Raw genomic sequence first — 26869 nt, forward strand, 5'->3', positions numbered from 1 at the left:
CATAGCTTGAGTGTGCCACTTAGTGGCCCAACTTCAGAATATACTTGGAGAATCAATTTTTAAGGGACCACTGTAAGTAATTTAGTTTGAAATATACTTATATCTTTGTATGATATTCATCATTTCCCTCAAATTTCCCCCCAAATATTATATGAACAAGATAGTTTATGCAAAATATTTAACACTTATGTCAGCTTTCATACCTTATTTCATATCTCATTTTAGACAAATTCCCAAATTTTATCATTTTATATGACAACGTTATTTGGGTTGATAAAAATCAAATTTTTTCTGCTGCTATTCTTTTTCAAAGTGGCTATTGTATAATACAGAACATGCATGTTCTGTATACATAGAGGAAAGGGTAACCAAAGACTCAGCACAATATCATCATTAACAAATCACATGTCCTAATTTCAATATGGTCTAGATCATTTGAATGTTGTGTCTTTAAAGACTCAGTAAACAATAACCAAAATTATTACTGTGAAGGTGGCCAACATTAGGCTTTTACTCTTCAGTCTTATATCTAGGCAACTAGAATTCAGTGCTGCATTAGATGCAGAAGGAAGGCAACTTCAGAACGTATTCCCTATCATATCCTCCCATCTCAGTCAAACCAAGACTGGAAACAACAGCAGAGAAAGCATATTTGCAATCATCTCAAAGTGGAGGCCTGAGCCCCAGCTTCAGGTGCATGACTACAGCTACACAGTAATGCCCAAGCCTTATTCCCTTCAAGGTTTTGCAGTTTGAGAAAGCTTTAGATGCACAAGCAGGCACTTTTGATCCCATTCAGTCAAGGCCATTTCAGTCAATAGTTTAGACAGATTCTTTCTTCATTACCTCCTGTTCAACCACATAATTATTTTAGTACATAAGGTATGCCAGTTGTTCTCAAATAAATTTTCATTCTAGTCTCAAATTTTTAAAGAATTTTCAGTGAGTTTACTAGTAATATGTTCCCCATCTTCCATTTCTTCATGGATTATTATATTATACTGTCAAGCAAATAGGTGATTCACTTATTTCACTATTATCATCTTGAAACCTTCAACAGTGCAACATTAAATAACTATGAATCACTTTAACTTGTCCAGAACATTAGAGAAAGATTGTGTAATTACTGTAGTCACAAGAAAAAATAATCATTTTCATTTTTATCTTTATAGTTGTTTAAAAATAAAAATAAAGCTCTTTTGGTTTCTCTCTGTATTTCTTTAACTTAGTTTCCTTTCTTTCTCCATCTTTAAATGTTGAACAGTCTGCTGTTTCTGTTAGATTGATCTTCCTTAATGAATATAAACATTTACCACATTCCACAAGGAAAAAAAAAACTTTTTTTGCATACATAATTTTTTTTCTTTTTCATATTTCCTTCCATTCCTTGTCACGTACAATGAAAGTGGGAATTTCTTGCAATGAGAGAAGTTGAGGAAATGAACAGGATTATTTCAAATTGTGTATTTGCAAAAGGGATTTATAGTAATAAATCAAAATTTTGATGACAGAAACCTAGAAAACAAATGAATGCAGGCTAAGCAGAGTCCATCTGGTAGAATTCAAGATGCTCAGGTGTAGAGCAGAGGTAGGAAGGAAATATATGCATCAAACAGTTCAGCGAGATAGGCCAGATCCTGGTGATTCGTAAGGCTTCCATAATTCTATTTCTCTAAGAATGGTCTATACACAAAAACTACATTTCATTCCACTGGACTTTTCTCTGTTAGATACCAGTTTTGGAAGCGATCCAGTCCCGGAAGGCAGTGACTCTAGTATAAACACCAGGTTTATTGGGTTGTCCACATTCATCTCCCCAGCTTACTATTCCAGCCAGGTACCAGATATCTCTAGCATCTGAACTGACCAATGGTCCTCCAGAGTCACCCTAAAGGAAAAGAGAGAGATTAGCATTTCATAATCCAGTTCATTAGAGAGGAATGTGTTATCTTTCTAAGTTTAGAATGTACAAAAGTGCCGATTTGCAAAGGTCTTCAGTGTGTTCTAACAGAGGTGACACCCTATATCAGGTATTCACACAGAGGAAGAATCCCAATACCTGGGAAATTGACTTAACCTGAGATTCAGTACATTGAGACTGAGATTTTCTATCTTTCAAGAATAGTACTTTTAACATCTAACAAAATAACTCCCTCTACAAGTTGCCTATGTATTCATATGGCTTAACTCCCCACAAAAGGGTAAAGAGAATTATTTACTGATTAGGAGAGCAGATATCAGTCAGATACTTGAATTTCAATTGCAAATTTGGGCTTTCCAAGCTGGCTTAGACCTCTGATTTACTTATTATTTATTTATTAAAATATTATTTATACTACTTGTTATTATTTATTATTTATGAAAATTAAGTAAGGCAGTGAATGTAAAATATTTAGCCCAGCACAAAGCAGAACTTAGGAAACACATATACAAAACCACAAATACCAATTGATTCTATCTTACAAACCCAGGAAGTCTGTTTCTCTACATAGGTCATACATAGATCTTGATTATTTTTCAAGATCCTGGGCCTCCAGGTATTGCCCACTCATAAAGTTAGGACTGTATGAAACTCTTAAATAATTAATCATTATTTCATCACTTTGTGTAATACTTGCAACAAAGCATAGAGTTACTTTCCATTTTCTTCAGTTAAGCAACAAAGAAAATAAAGCACAGAAAAATTAAGTATTTGCTGAGATCAAAGGTAAAAAATGTAAATTACTCAACTTGAATGGGAGCACAGCGATCTAACTCATCTAACATGCTTCCCCGCTACATTATACTAATTTCCTTGTGACTTTCCTTTTATCCTTTAAAAATTCTAGCAATAATAATAGCTAAAATAATAAAAATATTTGAATTAGTGTGTTTGTAATTTTAAATCAATTTTTAAATCAATTAGTCAATAAGTATTTTCTGATACCCTCATATGTGGTAGAAAATATAAAGAGTATAAACACATGATCTTTGCCTTCAAGGATCCTGGAATATACTTCTGGAAATTAAGATGTACCACATAAAGCCACTTAAAAATACTTAATTTTGGCGAGGCACGGTGGCACATGCCTGTAATTCTAGTGGCTCAGGAGGATCTTGAGCTCAAAATCAACCTCAGCAACTTAACAAGGCCCTAAACAATTTGGGGAGATCCTTTCTCAAAATAAAAAAATAAAAAAAAGGGTTGTGGATACGGCTCAGTGGTTAAGCCTCCCTGTGTCTCTAAATAAAATACAAAATAGGGCTGGGGATGTGGCTCAGTGGTCAAGTGCCCCTAAGTTCAATTCCCAGTACCAAAAATAAATAAATGAATTAAATAAAGGAATAAAGGGGTCTGAAAATGGAGTAATTTTAAAGAAGGGAGTTATGTATTTAAAAATATTACAAGCTGATGAATAAGGTAAAGTTCTGCTTGTATCACAGAAATAGAGTCTGTTCTATTAACACTAGTTAGCTGACATGTGACTAGGGAATAGAGGAGTTATATTCAGATAAGATGAAAGTTGTGATTGTTTATGTTTTCTCCTTAGACAGAGGAGCTAGAATAATCAAAGTAATAGTAAAATGTTCAGAAGAAAAGGAAAAAGTTCTCAGCTTGGCTAAGACACAGACATAAGCCTTAGGAGATCTATTTTAAGAAAATATAGAGTATGTGTACCCAGTGTACCTTACCCAAAGAGATACACTCCAGATTAGTGTGGTTCTTGTGTCCGAATAGACTGCTGTGCTCAGGGCTACAGTTCCATATTCAGTGCCTCAGGACCAGTGAGCCAGTATTTCCACTGAATTGTTTCTGTATATTTTTAACATCTCTGCTCAACTATCAGCCCCTAGTCATTCTGTCTGTCAACACTGTCCAAGTTACTTTTCAAGGTATCAATTATTATTTTTTTTAATTCTCCAGTTACAAAAATGCAAAGTCTTTGAAGGATCTATCTCTAGTCCTTTTTTTCTCACAAACTTTATCTGTCCTATAAATCCTGTCATTTTTTAGTAAAAAGTTAAGTGAGAAACAGAACAGGGAGTATATTAAGGAAGGTACACATTATAACAAAAACTTATAAAGAAGTCAACCACTGTCAGGGTCTGCTGAGAGCCATAGCCATGTAGGAATGATGCATGGCATTTTTGGTTGAAAGGTGATGCCAGCAAGCTATTGAGATGATAATGATTATGTTAAGATGTGCATTCAATTGGAGATTAGACCCCTGCTCTCCGCCTAACCTGCTACTTTGGAGCTCTCACGGGACTCCTGGAGAGTTCCCATTAGTTGGGGAAGTGCAGTAGGAGGGAATTCCGGAGGAGGGATTTCCTGTTGGTGTAGTGTGTCCCAAGAGATCACCTCGCGCGTCGTTCGCAGGAGAATTCCCGGGGAGCGTGTGTGGAGTGTGCTGGTGGAGCTCAGAAATAAAGTTTGTTCCTGCTTCAGTGGCTCGTGATTTGTGTCCAGCCAGACTGCAGCAAGGGTCAGTGTTGTACTAAAGAACTTTTGAGAATGTTGTGAATATTCTATATCTCACTTGTAAAGTTGGCTACATAAGTATACATTTATTAAAACTGATCTGATTGGACACTTAAAATAGGTACTTTTATTGTAAGTACATCATAATTCCATTAACATTGTTTTTAAAGATAGCCAGATACAGTCTTACCCTGCAATAAAACTATTACAATACTTTTTAAAAAAAAAGTTAAACTAGGAGGTAATTGTAGTATTGAGATGAGATGTGAAATAATGAAGAAATAGAATAGATTGTTAATAGATGGAAGAGAGATGAAAGAAATAAACTATATTATAAAGTGGAAAAATATTCTAGAACTTAAACATAAAAGAGCAAAAGAAGACACTAAGACTAGTGACCCATAATGAAAAAGTGAGAAACCTAAAAATGAAAAATTGGTTGTATGATGCCTCTTGAATTTGACCTGGCACACATACAAATTTTCACCTAATACTAACAACTTAAAACATGTAAATGGAAATGGCTTTGGACTAGGTGGAAATGTAAGACTAAATTTGGACAACAGTTAAATGCTGACAATGTGGATTTGGAAATCACTAAAGGGGCCACTGAGTTCAAAGAAAAGATGACTTCTTTGGGTGCAAATAAAAAAAAGATTTAAAAATATATTTTAATCTGAGACCTGAATCTTGAAGGATAGTTAGGCTTACAGAGAGGGAATAAAGATGGACCAAAAGAGGGAACCAAAGACAATATATGCTGATTTCTTTCCTCTCCTGTGGAGAGAAAAGAAATCAGCATATTTCAGGATCATGATCCTAAAGGATCATGCCTTAATAAAGAAGGTAACCAAACACCACTAAGATGAGGAAGAGCAGACCCAAGTAAAGATATTGATGATTTTTGAGTTATATAAATATTCAGAACCAGGCAAGTGGGGAAAAATTGTGAATACTAGACATAAAAATGAAAGAAAAAAAAATAGAATGTTGTTTTCTTCAGCCATAGGAAAATAGGATATTATAATCACAAGGCTAACTTTGGTTCTTCTTTTTTACTTAGCAAAATTTTGGAAAGGACATTCAATTTTAACAGCATTATCAAAATGACATTTTAGACTAGAAGACATTTTAGATGTAATTGTGTGATATATGTGATTTACTTCAAAATAGATTTAGGATTTTTGGGAGGTGAGAGGATTGTTTTAGAGTAGGTATGGATGAAATAATTTGACCATGAGTGATGGGTACATAGGGTTCATTAACCTATTATTTTGATTTTTGTGTACATTTAAAATTTTCATAATAAAAATTATAGAAAACTGAAAGGACATGCATATGTTCTAAAATTTTTAGGAAGTTACTATAAATGGAGACTGAGAAAATTGAATGATGATCATGAATGTGAATTACAAGATATTTTCAGTAGTAGTTCTAATAAAATTGGAAGCAAATAGGATAAAGATCATTAAGAGAAAAGCAGGTGTAGAATAAAATCTAAACAATATTCTATGGCAGATAAAAAAGACAATAAAATACAGGTAATTCTCATTATTCATAGTAGTTGTACTCTATCAAGTCATCACAGCCTATGAATTATTGACTATTGATCATTGCTAATAGAGGAAATATAGTTAGTTTTCCAGGAACTTATAGTCACATGTTTGTCCACTGATCAATACATAACCATGTTTTGTATGCATTTTGTTTAAAGATACCTTATTTGAATATAATGCTGATTCATTAACACTGAATGCACAGTCAATAGTACTGTAAGTCATGCCTACACAGAGCTTACCTAAAATCTATATTTTCTCTACATGGCACATCAGAATCTTCATATACTACATTTTAGTACTAAACTTCAAGGCTACTTTAAACAGCAAAATCACCAGAAAAAAAAAAGTGCAAATATAAAAAATGTGGCACTGAACATACCATGAAAAGGACACCTCTTTACAGAATGAAAGATGAAACAGAAAGGCACAGTTTCACCTTTGTTGACTTTGGTGGAAGCACACCTATTGGGTATTCAAATATGTACTACTCTATTCATACTCATGAATGATCATAAAAGTGCCTTACATAGTGAGTTTGGGTTAAAACATTTTAGTGAGTAGGTGCATTTGCAAATATGGAATCCACAAATAATTAAGACTGAGTGCATTTTCAAATGAATCTTTCATTATTTGATCCCAAATTCTGTATCTGGAAAAATTGTGCTTAAGAAATGAAGGGGAAATGAAGACTTGGAAAGAAAGAAAATCTAACAGAACTGGTCACAGCAGACCTATACTAAAATAATGACTAAAGGGGGCTTTTAACAGAGTGATTAAAAAGAAAATAAGGACGACTCAGAGGCTGAAAAACAGGAGGATTGCAAGTTTGGGGTCAGCCTTGGCAATTCAGTGAGATCCTTTCTCAAAAATTGAAAAAGTCTGGGGCTGGGGATGTGGCTCAAGCGGTAGCGCGCTAGCCTGGCATGCGTGTGGCCCGGGTTTGATCCTCAGCACCACATACAAACAAAGATGTTGTGTCTGCCGATAACTAAAAAATAAATATTAAAAAAAAATTCTCTCTCTCCCCCCTCACTCTCTCTTTAAAAAAAAAAAAAAAGAAAAAGTCTGGGATGTAGCTCAGTGATAAGGAGTTCTTTTGTTTGACCCCCAGTACCAAAAAAAAACAAATAAACAAAACAAAAAAAAAAAATTAAAAAGCCAGGACTCTTAGCAAGTCAGGGAAGAGGAAAAAACAAAACCTATAAGTAGACATTCCTTCTCCTCTTGAGTTTTTCATATTTTAGCAATTGAAGCAAAATATTTTCTGATGTGTTTCTCAAAACAGAGAGGAAATTTTAATGTTTATACATAATAATATTTAATGTTATAATTAGAGAAAGGTAAAGAGATTTAAGGGGAAAATGTTTTCTATTCTATACTCCACTAAACTAATTAGATGTAAATAGTAGTACACTGTGATAAGCTACACATGTAAACACATAATTTAGAAGAACCACTAAAAATTTTCCAGATACTCAAAATTACTAATAGACAAATCAAAATGGAAATCCAGAAAAAGTAACTGTATGATTTTGTTTACATAACATTCTGGAAATTACAAATTTATAGAGATATGGGACAAATTAAAAATTGTCAGATGTTAGGGGAGGCAGAGTTATTCTTAAGGTGGATCTTTATGCTGATAAAATAGATCTTGTCTTAACTGTTAGACAAATCTCTACATGTGCCACAATGCCACAGACATAGACACACCCTTTGTTCTAGTGTTGATTTCCTTAGTTTTATGCTGTACTCTAGTTAGGTGAGATGTAACCATTGGGGAAAGCTGGGTGAAGGAGGCACGTGACTCCTCTGCAATATCTTTGTAACTTCCTGAAAATCCATGGCTATTTCAAAAAAGGTGAACAAATAATTATGCAGCATATTAATAGGTAAAACCACTTACCTGACATGCATCTCTTTTTCCTTTTAAGGAGCCAGCACATAACATTGTAGAAGTTATGACACCATTGTAAACCTGAGGTTTATTGCAGATTTTTGAGTCTATGAGATTGACCTGTACTTGCCGAAGATGATTTTGAGTGTACCCTAAAGGGAAAAACATATTTGTAAATATACAATGATTTTATAAACCTAAAGAAAGTTTTTCATAATTATTAGATAAGATGGTAATATGGAATCTTAGGATATATATGTTTTAGATGCACTAATATTTGGGAACAGAATTTTTTCCAAACTAGTTTAAATGAAAATTTAGGTACCACTCCATTGTTATGATTAGAAAAAAAAATTAATTTGGGGAATATTGTGTCTTTATGATTCTCTGATCTTCACAATTGGGTATATTTATGATCTTAAATCTCTTAAGTGGTTAATTCTCTAGTAAAACACTCAGGGGCTAGGAGATATACTTGCTCTTTCAGACACCTTACTGGCATCATTACTGTAGCAGTAGTGAGGCAATTAATAGTAACCTAAGGCAGAAAGGATTTATGCATCTTGGAAATGCCAGAGTCTGGCTCAGTCCAGGTTTGTATGAGTGATGAACCTACTTTGGGCATAAAAACACTGCTCTTTAAATGCCTTTGAAAGCCAAATTAGGTTAATCATAATTAAGCTTCAGTTCAGATGCCCACCATCAGTTTGCAGTACTCCAAATCCTGTCACAAACATCTCATCCCCTGGGTGGAACTCATGGGTTGCATCAGGGAGACAAATTCTATGTACTGCATTTGTGTAGTGAACAGGGCTAGAAAGCTCTGCCAGTGAAATATCATATTCATGTGACGGGTATTTGTATTTTTCATGGACAATTATTCTCCGGAGGCCTTTTTTCATTTTTGGAGGTTGTATTGTTACTCCAAATGAAGCAGTCCATCTGGATGGGTCTTTATACCTAGGGAGAAAGAAAGAAATAAGAGACTTCAGTTTACTATACTACCAATCTAATAATTTAACCATCAAGTTTCAATATCAGTCTTGCTTTTTACAATAATAGCTTCTGTCTACAGAAATAAACTTTTTCCAATGTGAGAATAAGACTGAGGGGTCAGATAATGTGGAAACCAACATGGCACATTTCCTAGGTTATATAACAAGTCACCCACTTCAGATCCTTGGGCCTCTCGATGTTTCGGGGCATTCATGACTCCAAAGAACATCTGAAGAGAAATCTTGTACAGAACAGGAGAACTAAATGTATTCCTATGCCTCCTGTCCCCTGCCCACAAACATACAGGTTTCTTTGAAAACCATGAAGGCCACACTATGATTTAATGAAACATTACTATTTTATATACTATAAACATTTTGACACTGTATTGTAATATAGCTTGTAATATAGCTACTCAATGTGTTCAATTGTCTAGTTTGCTCCTTTCAAACTGAACAATTCTAATTATCTTTCTTTCTCTGTGGAATTTTTCCACTGGGGTTAAATCTACAATCTTCTCAGCTCCATCTCCAACCAAGTTACTCAGTGAGTACTCAGCTTTTATACTTCAAGTTCAAAGTACATAGATGATTTTAAAGTTCTTGCTTTCTTTGACCAACTATCATATATTTATTGATGGATAATTTACCTACAATAATTTATAGACCATAAAACCTTTAACTAAATTTCGTGATATTCTTACAGCATTTTGTGATGAACATGTTTTCTTTTAATTTATACTAAACTCACCTCTCTCAAAATTCATGAGCTATTTCACAAATAAAAAGTGCAAAACCCAATGTCCTTTGTTCACCCCAATCATTTTCAGTGTTCAGGACTTACATTCGAAAGCAGTGAGCAGCACTCACAAGCCATGTACTATTGATTAAAGTCGCTCCACAGCGATGGGTCCCATCCCACTGTAGGCTGGCTTGCCACGGCCATTCTCCCTCCTCTACCTCTGTCCCACCAACAATCCTGAGACTTTCTGTTGAAGATTTATTCCTTCGTGTCCCACAGCCTGCCAAAAGGAGATAATGAACTAATTAGAGTTGTTCTAAGCATCAAATTGTATTACTACATCCCAAATTCTTGTACATAGTGTTCTGATGGTATCAAATATTTTCTGTTGTTCTTATCTTTCTGTAAACTCTAATAAACTCCTATTCATCTTGTAAGATTTAAATTAGCCATGATCTCTCCCAGGATAATTATTAATTTCCCTGCCTCCAAACTGGATTAGTTATGACTTCTTTGATGCTTCCTTAATTAAAAATAACAAAAACAACAATGACACACTATGTATATGCTTATCATGTATTTACATATGTGTATGCATGTACTTATATTTTTATATATTTTATTCCTCAACATTGTTTATTACAGGGTTTCTCAACCATTGACATTTTGAACCATATAATTCTTTGTTGTGGGTGACTGATCTGTGCATCACAGAATGTTTAGTAGGATCCCTGGCCTATACATCATAGATGTCAGCAGCACTCTGCATATTTGGGAATAGGGGGCAGCAGTGACTCCAAGGAACATATATAAAGAAGAACTTGTATAGAATGAGTCAGCATTTTCAAAATATGGGTAAAAATGTCACAATGAGGCATGATATCTAGGGCAACAAAATTGTTGAATACTGTTATTTTAGAATTATGTACTCATGCATCAGGCTCAGGCATCTATCTACACCCATTAGAGTGTGAGCTGCTTTAGGCAGAGGTTTTATCTTACCCATTTTGTATCCCTATGTTTAACAGTACCAGCACATAGTAGGCTACTAATAAATATCGATGGCAAGAATATATATTCCACCAAGATGAGAAAATTATATTTTGGCACCACATTTAATTAACTTTAGAAATTAAGCAACATTCTGAGCTAGCGAGTAGCACATTTCCTTTCATTTTTTTGAAGAAAAACATGGTACATGCTAATTTTGTAACTAGTAAATATATTCTCTGAACTATGGTGGGGTTCTCTTCTATAGGGAAGGGAAGGACTAGAAGTAGAGTAGGCATTTTTAAAATATGGGTAAAGATATTGTCTGGGCCATCTGTAATTTAATCAAAATAAACCTCAACCCTGTAAATTGCCTGCAATTTCCATATTATAAAATTAATAATATCAAGGAAATTTTATTCAGGGTAGAGTGGTGATCAGTCTCTGCTTCTAGCTGAAAAATGCCAATATACAGATCACTTTTATATAATCTTTAGAAAATTTTTGTGAGAGGAAATTATAGATCTCTGCAAATAGAATATTGATAAGCGAACATTTTTTGCCTCTTCCTTAGTTGCAGAACTCACTTCCACTATACATGGCCACAGGCACCTGTAAATCCTCTCCAGAGTGATCCCAATTTTGCTATTCTTTTGTGCCCCTGAGAGGTAAGATAAAGCAGTCTGGGCTGTGCTCAAATCAGTCAAACTTTATTCTGTCCCTACCATAGCAACACAAAGTGAGAGTAAAGGATAAAGAATGTTAATTTTTGACATTCAGTGATGTGATCAAATATTCTGAACTAGTTATATAGCTATATGTATTTACGTTATTTATATATTAAATAATTTAAATTTATATATACTATTTATATATTAAAAACTTACAATTGTTCAGATAGTGGTCTATTTCTGTCTTGTTGATTTCTGAAATACACAAAAATGGTGAATAAAAAAAGGTTAGCACATCAGAACTGCACTGTGCCTCTGAGCATTTCAAATACTAAAAGGCTGATAAATTTCATTATAGATAGTGTCTCTTGGTGATAATGAAAGCAGCATAGTTAGTATTTTTTTTTTTTTTCGCTTTGGATATTAGAAGAGAGACAAGCAGTGTGTTTTAAACTTTATTTTGGATAACAATCACTTAGGGAGCATATTTATAACATAGATTCCTGTTTTTCTTCCCAGTAATTCTGTTTTAGTAGTTTTGTGGTGAAGTCCAAAGACATGAATTTTTGTGCCAGAAGATAAGATCCAGGTAGTTCACACCCCCTGTTTGGAAAATACAAATCTAAACCATAGTATTGAGTCCCTGAATGAAATAACAGTTTTACTAACCATTATTTCAAATTATTTTACTAAACTCAAAAGCATAGTCCACTTATATAATACATCCAAGTGGCATCTCCATGAATTAACCACAATCACATTTAAGAACGTTATCCTTTTCTAATTCTCTTTCTTCAGAAGTTTTACAAAGATAATCTGCCCTCAAATTGTTATTCAATTCAAGCCAATGACTTCATACCTTGTTGACCTCTCAGCTGTCAGGACCTAACCCTATGCAAATACTAACCCAACCAACTGAAGCAGGCCAGAGTCCCCCACCCAGAAGAACCCTGCCATAACTAAGCTTCTCCAGAAACCCTCAAAAAATTCTGTTTAGCATAATTGTTCTTAGACTATCAGCAAGAATTTCTACAACAGAGTTTTCAGTTGGAGGGTGTGTTTGCAGAGTTCAATAAGGGACTCAAGGCCTGCAGCCTGGGTCTGGGGCCTTTACAGAGGCTTTTGTCTCTCAAAGGACTATGGTCAGGTCCTGCAGAGCCAGCTGGTGGAAAGAGAGGGGAGGAGGACTCTCCCTTTCCCAGACACTGATTTTCACAGAGAGTGTCTTTGGCCTGAATTGGATGCCCAGAACAGTGAAAAGGCTGCTTTTATGTATACTTGTACAGATTGTGAGCCTCTGAGTCCCTCCCCTTAAACACTGGGTATAAAGTTCTAACACTTTCTGAACTTGGGTTCAGAGGGATAATTTGATGAAGGCAGAAAGCTCCCTTTTTGAGCCTGACTGCAGCCAATGAACCTGATTCCTTCTATCCCTTGGTGTTCTGCCTCATCTGTCCTACATCACAACAAATATATAATACTCTAAATTTCACATTTCCTGACTTAGTAGATTTCAATAACCAAAACTATTCTCTGTGAACATGGCAGGATGGGATATTCTAAATGCAAATATATTAACCTATTCATTTTTCTTTTAGTCTTGGTTATTATTGGTTTCTTTGAAATTTGTATTCTAGAAATCCTTCTCTCTGACTTTCTCCATTTAGTTATATGTGGAGAAAATTATGAATATAAGAAAGGATTGACCATTTAGCCTCAGTTATTATTAAGGGAACCATCTCTGATCTCTCATTCAGATAAGCTGTTCTTCTCCATCCCAAGCTCCTCTGAGGGAAATCTCTGTCTGGCTTTGTATATTGCTACTGCTGACGAGGCAGGTCTCACAGATGCGTGGCTTGTGCTGCTGCACTGTATTCCACCCTCAGCTTGGTTCTTGGTTTAATGCTTTGCTGTTGCTGACCTGAAATTCTTAATAATTTTTCCTGCAACTGTGTTTTGAAAGTGAAGTCAAACAGGATAACGGAACATATTGTGGGCAGAGGAGGTACACACAATTTGTGTGTCCATGGATTCTTGCCACTCCATTTGCATATATTATTCACAATGCCCTATGAAATCAGAACTCTGGTGGGGCCATGATGGGTGGGAGTTCAGCAAGACTCAAAGCAGTTATATACAAGATAAGTGTGTCACGAATATCACTGAGAACTGGGACACTGACAGTCTTGGGAACCTGCCTTCAGCTCGCTAACGGATAAGGAAAGACGGAAGAGAAGAGGAACTCCAGATTTTATTTTCTTTTCCTTTCTATTCACATCATTAATTTCACAAAAGCCATTGACTCACACACAAAAGTAACAGGAGCCTAAAAGGATATTCCAAGCATTTCCAAACATATTAATGTTGTTTAAATCTATGGATATGAATCTGTAGATATGGAAGGCTGAAAATACTTGCATGAATGAATCATGAAATGTAGTTCCTTATATATCTACATACATGTTAAATGTGCTTACAATTACATTTAAAATCAACATTGCACAGGGCTCAGTGGTGCACACCTGTAACTCCAGCCTCTCTAGAGGCTGAGGAAGCAAGTTCAAAGCCAGCCGTGGAAACTTACTGAGAACCTCAGCAACTTAGCAAGACTTTGTCTCAAAATAAAAATTTAAAAGGACTTGGGATGTAGGTCAGTGGTAAAGTTACCCCTGGGTTCAATCCCTTCTACCAAAAAATGAAATTGGCATTACATTATATAAAGATGAAGGGTAAAATTCATACTTGCAATTTAAAAATTTAATTTTTTCATTTAGAATAATATTAATTATTAGTAAGTAAAAAAAACTATAAAAAGTAAAGAGAGAGGCCATAGCTGTAAGAAAAGTCTTATATTTTAGTATATTAACAGCACTATTTTTGCTTTTTGAAAAAAGGCCTGGCATTTTTATTTTGCACTGGAACACACAAATCATGCAGCTCATCCTACTATAGCTATGCCTCCTTCCTAAGCTATTGGGATGACTTAAATCTCTCAGCTTTTATGTTAGCATTCTGTATTTATTCTCTCTACTTGTTCCCTATTCTCTAGTCTCAAGTGCTATATGTTCATTACTATATCCACAAACCACATGTGACCAGCGAGTTCCTGAAATATAAAGTCTAAATTAAAATGTTTGATCAACATAAAATGAACAGTATATTTCAAAGTCTTAATTGTAAGATATAACAAAATTAAGCATGGAGTTATAATTTTTCATTGTTAGTGTCTAAGGAAAGAAGATATAAGATGGTATATTAATAACGTTTTGAAAGAAAATATATGGATGGCATAAACCTTTCCAAACACTATTCTAGAACATAAAATGGATAAAAGAGGAAAAAAGAAAAGGGATATACAAAGCCAATATTTATAATCAGACTCTATAACCAAAGTATAAGGCCCAAAATAGAAGAAACTGCCTAAGATTTAAGGACTAGCTTTTATGGAAAACATACATTTAGCATGCTTTTAAATTATTAAAATATGTTATTAGGACTAATTTAGTTTCAAAGCAATATCCTGTTGGTAGCCTACCATGTTTTTTTAGGACATCTAAAAAACAAAACAAAACAAAACAAAAACTAAAAATGAGTGCTCAAGTCTAACATGGAATTGTTCTATGTAACAAATAAACAAAATAATAGAAATCAACTTACTTTTAATTTCAACTGATTCAGGGTCGACATTAGGGGGTCCTACAGCATTTTGCAGCTTTTCATGTAGAACATTGTCAATAATATTATTTATGGTTTCAGGATCCTCAGTAGAGGGAAATCTAAAAATCAACAGCATATGGGCCAAAACTCCATTTGACTCTTGACTGCGGACCAAAAATATAAAGAAAGGAAGAAAATAACAGAAGGAAGAGAGGGACAGAGGGAGGGAGGGAAAGAGAGAGTGATTGATTTATGATACTATCATAACCTGCTTTTCTCATCATTCAATTGAAACATACACACACACACACACACACACACACACACAAATGCAGTCCATAAATATTTCTTTCTATATTCCTGTTGTTTATTTTGTATAGAATCCATTTCAGCCACCCTGATGGTAAGGTAGTATGTTCATGGTATCCCTTACAACCAAAGGGTCTAGTTAAATACACATCTATTAACATAAAAAGACATGTATCTCATCAACCATTCAAAATTAGCAAATAGAATGTGTGGTAAATATGAAATCAGCTGTATTGTTGGCTTTCAGATTTAATTCCTGTGACTTAAATCCGTCCACCTCTCCTAAGCAAACTCAGGCTCTCCTACACAACTCTGAACCCTAAGTCTTCTGGAAAGCTTCACCATGCTGTATGGCTTCATGTGACTATATTTTCAAGAGTGTATTAACTAATTCACCTTGACACTGCTTATACAAGTGACCACCTCTTGATCATTCTGCCAGCCACCTGACCTGTCCTTTTCACAGTTTCCAAAAAAGCTTACTCCTCACTACACAGTGCATTGACTCTTACTTTCATAAACTGCAAATGGGAATATAAGTATAAATGAGAATCCTATTCTAGAAGTCATTTTTGTTTAATATATTTTTGAATATATTAAAATGACAGCATTTGCCTCTTTTTGAAGTTAAATATTCAAATATACTATTACATGTGCAAGACTATGAGTATAAATATGTTCATTATAATCTTGTTTTTAAAACAAAAATAAGTAACAAATGTCCATAAATAGAGCATTGGCTAAATTAACACCATCCTACACTTGTAGTGAAATATTATATGATCAGGTAAAGAATAAAAAGATTTATATACAGTCATTGGAATGATGTTGGCAATAAATTGTTGAACATGTGTTATTTCTGGGAGTGGACTTGTTGGACAGGAGGCTGTCATTTTCTATTAAAATACTGTGCTGTTTGGGATTTTATATAATTTCATATTACTTTTGTAGTCTGAAAGAACATATGGTTCATAAGCCCTTTCTGCCTCACCAACCCTATTCTTTCTTTTTCTTAAACTAATACTGTTCTGGCTGGATGATAAGAAAAACAAATAAACAAACAAAATCTTTCCTGCCTATTATTCAGTTTATCTCTCACCTGTTTTATCACAGCACACTTTTAAAAGTCTGCTTCTTTCCCTCATTTCCACTGAACTGTTTTTCTACTGGAACACTAACGTCTTCCTAATAGACACCTCCATCAGATTCTTTTCAGCATGTATAATTCGTCTCAGGATAGTATTTGTTGAAGTCCACCATTCTCGTCTTGAAGCTTTTTATCTTTAGTACCGGTGGAGCCTCTTTCAGAATTTTTCTTTTTTCCTGGTCCTTTTCTATTTCCAAAGTTCCTATTTTTCTTCCATTCCCATAAATATCGTATCTTTCAAGTTTTCTTTATCATTCCTGCTTTCTTTAACATATTTACACACATGATTTCCAATATTTTGAGTTTAAAATAAGCAAATGTATTTTTTTGCCTTAGATTCCTTTCCTTCAGACTATTTTTCAAGCTCATATGTTGCCCTTGAATCTTAACTCAACATCTCTAAAACTGAATGTGCATGCACAGGCATGTAGTTATAGATAGTGAGAAAGTGGTTCAGAATGGAGATAGAAACTTGGATTCCAACAGTATATGAAGCCATGTGGGTGAATGAGGTTTCTTTGAGTCCATAAAAATTTAAGGATCAGAGAAGTAGAGGCAGATCCAACAACAGATATTATCTGAATACCAGAAAGTAGAGGATTTTCAGGAAGAAGTTGTCAAAGTAGTATCTGAGAGATGTGAGCTAGGAAGTAACTCTTAGAGTTTTGTTGTTGGCATAATACTGCAAATAGTTCTCTTTTTTAATATTTATTTTTTAGTTTTAGTTGGACACAATACCTTTATTTTATTTATTTATTTTCATGTAGTGCTGAGGATCGAACCCAGGTCCTTGCACGTGCTAGGCAAATGTTTTACCACTGAGCCACAACCCCAGCCCTGCAAATAGTTCTTATTCTATTTTTTGAAAATTAAAAATAATTTGTATTGAGAGAATACATTATTTAAAATCCTATATAGCAATACATTGTTTAAAATGTTATGTTCTGAACTTTATTGATAGTAGATTAGCTAACTACTTGAAGCATACAGAGGTAGAACACACGAAAATAAAATTGATAAGGAAGAGAATCAAGAGCTGAAGACAAATCTTATTTACCACACCGTTCACATAGAACACTACTGTTAAACCAAAGCATGTGTGTTAGGTTCCCAATTGTGCTAGTGATAGTTTCCAAGAAAACAAGTTTGGAGCAGAGACATGGATGACAACTCTGTCCCTTTGTAAGCATTTTGCAAATGCTAGCTTTTAGAGACAGAGAATGAGTAAGGGGCATTATAAACCATGACTTACACAGAATACGTGCCAAAAAGTGTTTGCTAAATGCAATTACATCATACTATTAATACTTTAAAAATATTTATTGCAGACCTGGCTACGGTTTCAGCTTTAAATTAAATTCAGAAGTCAGCATACCTGAACTTGATAATGTGAGACTTGATAAGTTCTCCCCTTAATGGAGATTGATAAAATGCATTTTTCACCTGTTCAAAAAAATATTTAAAATGTGTTAGCAAGTATAATTTTTTAAAAATTCCACAATTTAATTTAAAGCTCTAGGGAACATTTAAAAAAAAAAAATGTAAAACGAAAGACAGTGACTGACATTTCGCAATGAGCTGAACTTGAGGAACCTTTCTTGGTATTCATCCCAGAGATTTCAACTGAACTCTGCTTTGAGAATGATAGGAGGTGGGGAACCAGTGAGGCCACAAGTGACATCTGCTGTCGTACTCAGAAAGACATCAGAGAAAATGGACTTTTTTTTTTTCATGAAAAGTAAAAGTATTTACACTCTGATGTAAGAACTGCTGTAGGTCTACAAAGGAAATAAAATAATGTATCATTTCAATGAAATATGTGTCCTGGCATAATGTGCGACCAGCTCAAGCATTTGAAATGCTCTTAAAAAGGCCCATATGAACTAGAATGTATGACACACACATCTGTGATCTGAGAATCTTATTCTAATAAGATGAAAGAATTCATTGTGGTGATGTTTCTTACTGCTACAAACAAATAAGAATTCTAGAGATTTTTTTTTTTTAATCTCAGTACTGGAGGTTGAACCCAGGGCCTTGCACATGGTAAGCAGGTGCTCTACCACTGAGCTAAATCCCTAGCCCTTTTTACATTTCCAAAAAATATTTTATTTTGAGACAGGGTCTTGTTTACTTGCTGAGGTGTCCTTGAATTTGTGATGCTCCCGCCTCAACCTTCCAAGGCACTGGGGATTACAGGCTCATGTCACCACACTTAACTTTAATTTTTTAAATTTGGACTATATGTAGGTAAATAATTCAAGTGTTTCTTGTTTCCACTTTGTGAATATTTACTACATACGGATACTCCAAGCTGGTGATTAATTGACAGAGCAATGAACCTTTTTATTCTTTCTTATATTTCATAGAATCCTAAGTAGAACCGTTTCTACAGTTATGAGACAAATTAGTACAAATAAGTTCTGTGAATATTTATTTACTTTACTTATATTTATCAAGTAATTTCAAAGCTATTATTAGTTTTGAAGATATTAGAGTCCTGCCTATATTCCTTTAGATTTATATATCAATTTGGATCTGGATTTTGGCAAATGGCACAGAGAACAGGGAAATAGCTACATCTTTTCTTGACTTCTTGACTTTAATTTATATCTGTAATTGGCCTTAGAGAAGAACTTTATACATTCCTCTAATTGACTGTTTGCAAATATAACCAGGATTGACCCCTTCTCAGCAAGGTGTCCAAATGCTCTGGCTTCCAGTCTGCTATAGTTTCTGGGGATAGGAAGAGTGTGTGGTCCAGCTATGATCTGGATATGACTTGAGTGTCTTCCTGATTTGAAATTTAATCCCCATTGTGAAGCATTACAGGAGTGGAAATTCAAGCTCACTCTGATATTTAGCAGTGGACATTTGGGAGGCAATTAGGATTAGATAAAGTCATTTTAGTGGAGCCCCATAATGGAATCCTGATGACTACAAAAGAGGAGAGAAAAGGTACAGCGAGGTATGCCTGTAATCGCAGATACACAGGAAGGCTTATATAGGAGGATCACAAGTTCAAGAGCAGCCTGGGCAATTCAGTGAGATGTTGTCTCGAAATAAAAAATAAAAAGGGCTGGGAATATAGTCTAGTACCCCTAGCTTCAATCCCCAGTAATTCAAGGGGAGGCACTGAAAACTCACATACACATGCATGCTCCCTATCTCTTGCTATGTGATACCCTGGACTACCTTAGGACTCCATCAGCAAGAAAGCTGGACTTTACACTTCCAGAATTGTGAACCAAAATAAGTCTGTTTTCTTTATGAAGTAACTTGTCTTGGGTATTTCATTATAGCAAAGAAAACAGACTAATACAGATCAATTTCATTTTGTTCTTATTCAGGATATTGGAAATTATGTAATTTAACATTGTAATTTTCATATAAGGAAGTTTATCCAGAAAGCTAAAGTGATATGCCAAATGACACTTCACAGATGGTATTAGAATTAGATATCCCAATTCCTAATTCAGGATTTTTTTCCCATCACATCATACCTCTCAGACTATCAAGAAAAATCCAAATTATTCTTTAAGTTATCTGATAGTGATGAGATTTCAATACTCAGGCCCTTGTTCTTTTAGCCCATTCTGCAAAAATTTTCTAGTTTCTTAAATATTTGATTAGACCCTCAAAATAACGTTGATACCTTACAGACAGAGATTTGGCTGATTTGTGGATTTCCTGTAAATTTGTATACCAAAAGCAAGTTCAAAGTTAGGTAGTTTTAAAAGCTAAAATGCTATTCATGTATGCAGCCAAATACTTTCAATCTTGGCGATCTTTTGGAAAGATTCTTTAGGAAATCTAGGGTACAACAAAGCATTTGAATCACCTTCACTGTCCCAGAATTTCGGGACTCTGCTGAAGGAGAATATTATGCTGATTAAGGAACGGTGAGTAGGAAGGACACATGAATGGCTGATGTTTACTTGGTTCAGCTTTTGAAGACATACTCTTCTGAGGTTTTCTGTCGTATGCCTTAGATATGCCTCTTACCATTTTGAAAGGTATGCAAGAATCAATTGAATGGATATGTTAGAAGGTGGGATACTAAAATGTACAATAAAGAGTGACAGCAAAGGTCCTAAAAGTAGAGGAAAAAATTGCTTACCATTGATTCAATTCTTTGACTCATTTCTGTGAAATTTTTAGAAGCTTCTCTTCCAAACTCATTATACAGTTTGTCACTGGTGAATGGCAATATGCTATAGTAATTGTAGGTCTTCCTTTGATCTACAAAGAAAGAGACAGAAATCCATCATAATTTTTTATCAGTTGTGTGTTAAACACCATTATTATCCCATTTGGTGGTTGCTAGAAAGACTAAGACAGGAAGGAATGCTCTAACCCAGGTCATCCTCTTCATCATCTTGCCCAGGGCTTATCTCAGAAGATGAGAACATTTGTCATCATATGAGTTAGAGTGCAAAAGCTGTAAGGAACACCTGGTGTTCCTGGAGCATTTTAGCAATACCACATTGGCCTTATGGGCTGATTACTCATGTATTCTCCATTCCTGAATAGGCCACCTGAGCACACAAACAAGCATAGATTCAGAAGCTTCCCAAGATTGAATACCTTTCTATATTCCAAAAGTAGACTATCCCCCCGCCCCCGCAATTCAGTAAACTACACATCAATTCTGGACGCTGTGTGAGAAAATTTATTTTTAGCTAAAAAGCAAAATAAGGATAGGAATTAAAGTTCTAGGGATTCATTTTAGGGAGCTAGAACTGCCAACTTTCATAACATTCCGAAGACTTTATTTAGTTTCACCTGGGACCCTGTCCCTCCATTTATTTTCTCCACCACCTGCAGGTGTCTTGTCATCTTAGCTACTGTCTCCATTTTTGTATCCAATTTAAGCAGCCCACACTTTTGACCTACTGAAGGGTTAATGCGGTATAGCTTTTTCTCTATCCTCCTAAACATGAAGCAAGCACACAGCCTTCAGTAACTCATCCACTTGTTTGATGAATATATATGCCAACTGCTTTTCTGTGAGAGACACTGTTCTTAACATCAGGAAAACAGTAATGAGCAAAACAGTTGTGTGTGCTCATTATAAGAGACTGTACCTCATCCACTGTCAGTGTCTCTCCTCTTCTAGGTTCTTTCTCATTCTTTTCCTCTTTATTCAAACCCCAGAGGAAGAGCACACAAACCAGTGGCTCAGGCATCTTCATATATCACATTTAATTTACAATAACACCCTCATTGGGAAGTAGAATTATCAACACTTAGAGGGTTCCAGTCTGAGAAATATAAATAACTTGCCCAACCCCAATGTGACACAGCCAGAAAAGACAACTGAATTTCAAGCTGAAACTTAGCTCCTGAAGCACAGACTTTTTTTGCAATACTGCTTCTTGAAGTGGGAAAACAACAACAAAAAAAAAACATTGTCTTTCATGGAAACTATGGGTTTTTAATTGTAAATTTCATTCAAAAAACTATTGGTAAATTTGGTAAATTTCAAAAGAATCCCAGGACCATTCAAAGGATTTGGTGGGATTGAGAAGGAAGTTGTTTGTCAGACTCTGTCAAGGCCTGGGGAATAGCTGGAGATGTAAGGATGAGGGTGGGAGGTTGGAGATATCCAAGTTCAAGGTCTCCTGAGCACCAGCAACCTACATGAGGAAGGAGGGAGTTTTTGCCCTTCCTTATCCTTCCTCTCTTCCCTCTCCCTGAATAACTTTGAACGGCCAGTGTGACATGAAATGCAGGCAGGTCCCTGGCAATATACATATACATTTCAAATAAAGTTTATAATTTAATGAAAATAGTATGTGTTTTATTATATTTGCATTTTTTACATCTGTCTCATGGTTAGCTATAACTTTCTGTGTAACTACATTCATTGTTCTAGAATGTTGCTTCTCAAACTATAATGTAAAAATGGACCACCTGGGGATCCTGATAAAAATGAAGATTCTGGCACATTAGGTCTAACATTGGACACAGATTTTATATTTTTTAGCATGCTCCCAGGTGATGCCAATGCAGTTAGGACTTAATTACACATTAAATAGTAAGGTTCTAGAGCAGAAGCTAATAGACCTTATCCTTAGATCTAATCTATATCCTTAGACCTGGATTCTTTGAATTGTTTGGTTGAATCCTTTGAAATTGTCATTTGCATAGCAAATATCAGTAATTTTGTATGCTTTAATTACAGCCACATGAACAACTTATCTATAACAAATATTTTACTTTGCTCTGTAAACAGGCCAGTAAGTTTTAAAACATATTTACAGTTTTCAGAATTATATGGTATATCTAGTTATATAAAAGCATGATTTGGAATATTAACAGACAAGTAAGAAAAATCGGGACAAATGTTGAGTTTGTTGATAATTTTCTAACAGGTTTGAGATTCAATAATTTGCAGGGATGTCACTCATTGACAGATTCACCATCTGACATTCAAATCACGAAGGTAGGGCTAGGGATATAGCTCTCACAAGCACAAGGTTGTGGGTTCAATCCCCAGCACCACACACAGACACACACACCAAAAAAAAAAAAAAATCAAAAAGGTGCAGAAATGGAAACCCTAAGGCCCTGGACACAGACCGCACACACAAATCTAAGATATCCTGAACTTTGTGAAGTAAGGGTCAAAATGATACTTTTCCTAATCTGATTACCTTTATCAATATCTATTTCTGCAACAGATGTTTTTTATTTGGTCACTTAGATTTACTTTGTTGTCAGTTTATATCTGCCAAGAGGGCAGGGCACAAAGATGGCAGTTACACACCTCATAATAATCATTGTTTATTCAGGTGTACCGTGTGGGCTGTGGAAGCTGTGTGTTCCATATTTCCGAACTGCTCATCTCAACAATGGGATTCAGGAATTGGTAACTAGAAGAATAGTGCCAGTTCTTCACAGTATGTATATGAATAAGACATACAATATTATAAAACTTGGCTTGGGAACAACAGGCAAAGGAGAAGTAGTAAATAACATTTTCTCTCATGAAAGTGATCAGGCCACCCTGGCATTACTAGGAACTTCATGTGAAGTCAGAGAATCCAAAAAAAAAAAAAAATCATAGATATGATTCATTAATTTTCACCACTCAATATTCAAATTATTTATAAAGTAACTAATAGGTGCTGGAATTCTGTAAAGTTCTGGAAATATAAAAGTGAATAAGTCATAGTCTTAGGCATCCATGGGAAGAAGTCACAATCCTCACAACATAATGGGACTTGATAAATTCATAACAGAACTAAAGAATTGTAATCAGTAATACATTTTTATTAAAAGCATTTACCAGAGAAATCTCTGTTCTCAAATGAAAATACCCTGAATTTAAAGACTTGCATGTGGGCAAATTCTAACACACATACACACACACACACACACACACACACACACAGCTTTAAATATTTTTTTCTTTTTTTTCCATTTTTTTTTATTGGTTGTTCAAAACATTACAAAGCTCTTGACATATCATATTTCATACATTAGATTCAAGTGGGTTATGAACTCCCATTTTTACCCCAAATACAGATTGCAGAATCACATCGGTTACTTAAATATTTTTTTCTTAAACTGCCCAGAATTGTTCTACTTCGCTTTGGAAGATGAGATTGGACATGTGTGGATAATGGAGGAAGATGACCAGATTACGTATCATTCTATTTCTTTATAGGAAACCACCTTTAACAAATTCCCAATTAAATTAGAATCACGTGATTAACTTTCATGATTTCAAGGCCTTGAATATCAAAGAATAATCTAATCACAGAGGGAGATATTAAACTAAGAGGTCATAGTTGAGTCAACTAATTAAAACCCAAGACAGGATACAAGGAAACTTCAGAAGGGTTGTTAGACCCTGGAAGAATTGTTCTACAGTACCCTGGAGACCTTTCTAATAACATAGCAACTAGCAGTTCATCTGGCAGTGAGATATCTGATAACCGCAGAGTGAACCTCTTAAAATTAACCTCAGCATATCCTGTCTTCTTTAATCACACTATAGCTGAGGATAAGATTTTAAATAAAAGAAATAGGCACTTATTCAACATCACACAGTTATGGGGATCTTTCCAATTTGTTAGTACAGAATAGAGCCTACTTCTCTATAATCTTTATTGTGTAATTAATTTATAGGGATGTCAAGACTTCAGTTAAAATTATTTTAAGTTACTTTCCTCAAACAAGTTAAGACAGTGAATCGAGCTAACCTGTGGTTTTTCTCTTTAAGACTTGATTATCATTTATTAATTAATATGAAAACTAGCATGCTAGTCCCATCAGGAAGTATTGCTATATCAAAGAGAGAAAGAAAACCCCTCCTTGGCTTGTGGATTGAAGTGAAAGACAAAGAAGCAGGTAAAGATTTGTCTGGGTTATGCAAATGAGTCACAGCAATGAATGAACAAGCCCCAGGCAAAACAAAACAGGAAGGTACATGAGGAAATGCTTGGGGTAAATCACATGATTCTAGGGCAGCTCATACTTACTGTATCTCACATAATGAACAGTGAGTCCAATGCACACTGCTAGGACAATCAAGGATAAAAAGGTGATGAGGCCAACAACCCAGGGCTCCACGCACCATCCTTTCCTGGCCCTCGCCACCGGTGGCCTGAGGAAGAAAGTAAATGATGGATTACAGACGGTACAAGAAAGCCCACATACGCTCCTTAGGCAGAACAGATATATCCGAGGAATAAAGGACATTCAGGTGACAGTGTAGGGTTTAGAACAAATCCTGGTCCCAGATGCTGAAGCCAGTCTTGGCTCTGACAGCCTGGCCCTATGCAAGTAATTTGACTTCTCTGTGCCTCAGTTTCTTCTTCCATAAAATGAAGAACATAGTAACAGTACCTACTTCATAGGATTATGATAAGAATTAGATGAACGTACTGTATATATGAGGTGTCTATGATAGTTTCTAGCCTGTAGAAAGTGTTATGTGATAGCTAATACTTGTAAAGCTAGCTATGGACTAGCTATGGACAAGCTATGGAGCTAAATTCTATAGGAACTACATCTTTTAGGCCTATTTCTAGCACTCTAGAATGTCAAATAGCCTGTGAGATACATTGCAGTTTAAATCACACAAGTTCTAGATAGAGTTTCTAATTCCATTCTCCTTATAATTTTGTTTTATTCCAAATCCAAACTCTGAGGATACACATAAGAGATTGCCCTCTTCAAAACCTCCTATGTTTTTGAGTTAATATTTATCTCCAAGCCTCAGTGATACTACAGGAAATACTTTCTGCATGATATTTCTTCTACCTCTCCCATTTATTCTGCCTCTGAAACATGTTATTGAAACATGTTGAGTAACCTGGTTTATTTGTTTTTGTGAATGATGAAGTTGCTGTTCCCTTGGATTATAATAGTTGGTAAGCAAACTCAACAGCAGAGAAAAAATAATAAATCAGAGCTGACTAAGGAGTTTGGCTATAATAGTGTTATTTTAAAATTTCCTGGGGTGTTTTGCATGTGCTTTTTTTTTTCTTTTTTCTTTTTTTTTAAATTTGTTACCTGTCTGGTTCCTGGGGACTAAATGGAAATATATTGTTCTCCTGGAGGAGTATTGGGTGTTGAACCAGAACAAAGAAGGCTGTTAAATCCAGCCCTTCCATTACCAACTCTGTGACTTGGATAGATCATTTAAGTTCTGAGCTAGGTTTCTCTACCTATAAGGCACAGGATACCTGTTCTGTTTAAAACATGGTGGGGCTGGGGATTGTGGCTCAGTGGTGGAGCGCTTGCCTCACATATGTGAGGCATTGGTTTCATTCCTCAGCACCACATAAAATAAATGAATAAAGTAAAGGTATTGTGTCCATCTATGACTAAAAATATTAAAAAAACAAAGAAATACACACACACAGTGGGACCGCAAATGAGCTCATGAATGTGTAAACTTCTTGCAAACTACAAAGCATTTCACAAGAGATAATTTTTGCTTACCGATATCAAGAAGATTCTTGGGTTATAATAGTTGGTTTATCATCAAACTCTTTATCTGCTGATATAAAACCAGGAATGATGATATTATAATACTGGTGTCATTACATCCTGGCTGTGTCTGAACATTGAATAGTGAACGTTGTCACATAAGCTAATGGTGTCATCATCTCTGTAGGACTCTGTCCCTGCTGAAGGCACTGGTGGGGTAGCAGTAGGCTCCAGGGACTCTACTTGATCTCCTCCCTTGTTCCTGTGATTGTCCCATGGGGCTGTAGCCAGGGAAACTTCATCTTCCCCTCTTCTACTTCTACCACCTCCAGTTCTCCCTTGAGTGGGGCTCCAAACACCTGTTCCTAGAATGGCAATTACTGTAATATAAAAATACTTCTCCATAAGGAGTTTATTCTTTTCGGCACAATTGTGCTTAAGAAGCTCCCAAACTGATTCCTGTCTCTTCTTCTCTGAATGCTTGCTGTTCAT

At 35.2% G+C, this 26869-nt stretch overlaps 1 protein-coding gene across 1 annotated transcript; it reads right to left on the reverse strand.

Annotated features, from left to right (window-relative positions):
• Positions 1 to 1726: 1726 nt before the first annotated feature.
• On the reverse strand, positions 1727 to 26869 carry LOC143405655 (transmembrane protease serine 11E-like). Its single transcript, XM_076864029.2, has 10 exons — positions 26514 to 26869; positions 24922 to 25046; positions 20550 to 20671; positions 17805 to 17872; positions 14974 to 15137; positions 11533 to 11571; positions 9758 to 9935; positions 8619 to 8878; positions 7928 to 8070; positions 1727 to 1888 (listed from the first exon to the last, which is right to left on the reverse strand). Exons 1-10 carry the CDS (start codon positions 26867 to 26869, stop codon positions 1727 to 1729), a joined length of 1617 nt encoding a protein of 538 aa, XP_076720144.2.

Source organism: Callospermophilus lateralis, chromosome 8 (assembly GCF_048772815.1).
Source record: "Callospermophilus lateralis isolate mCalLat2 chromosome 8, mCalLat2.hap1, whole genome shotgun sequence".
Classification (NCBI taxonomy): domain Eukaryota; kingdom Metazoa; phylum Chordata; class Mammalia; order Rodentia; family Sciuridae; genus Callospermophilus; species Callospermophilus lateralis.

Excerpts from the sequence above, each read along its gene's own strand:
- LOC143405655 (XM_076864029.2), bottom strand. The coding sequence starts at position 26,869 with ATGAACAGCAAGCATTCAGAGAAGAAGAGACAGGAATCAGTTTGGGAG. Across the intron at positions 15,138-17,804 it reads TCTCACATTATCAAGTTCAG|TCAAGAGTCAAATGGAGTTT; the intron begins GTATGCTGACTT and ends TTTGGTCCGCAG. Across the intron at positions 8,879-9,757 it reads GCTGCTCACTGCTTTCGAAT|GTATAAAGACCCATCCAGAT; the intron begins GTAAGTCCTGAA and ends CTTTCTCCCTAG.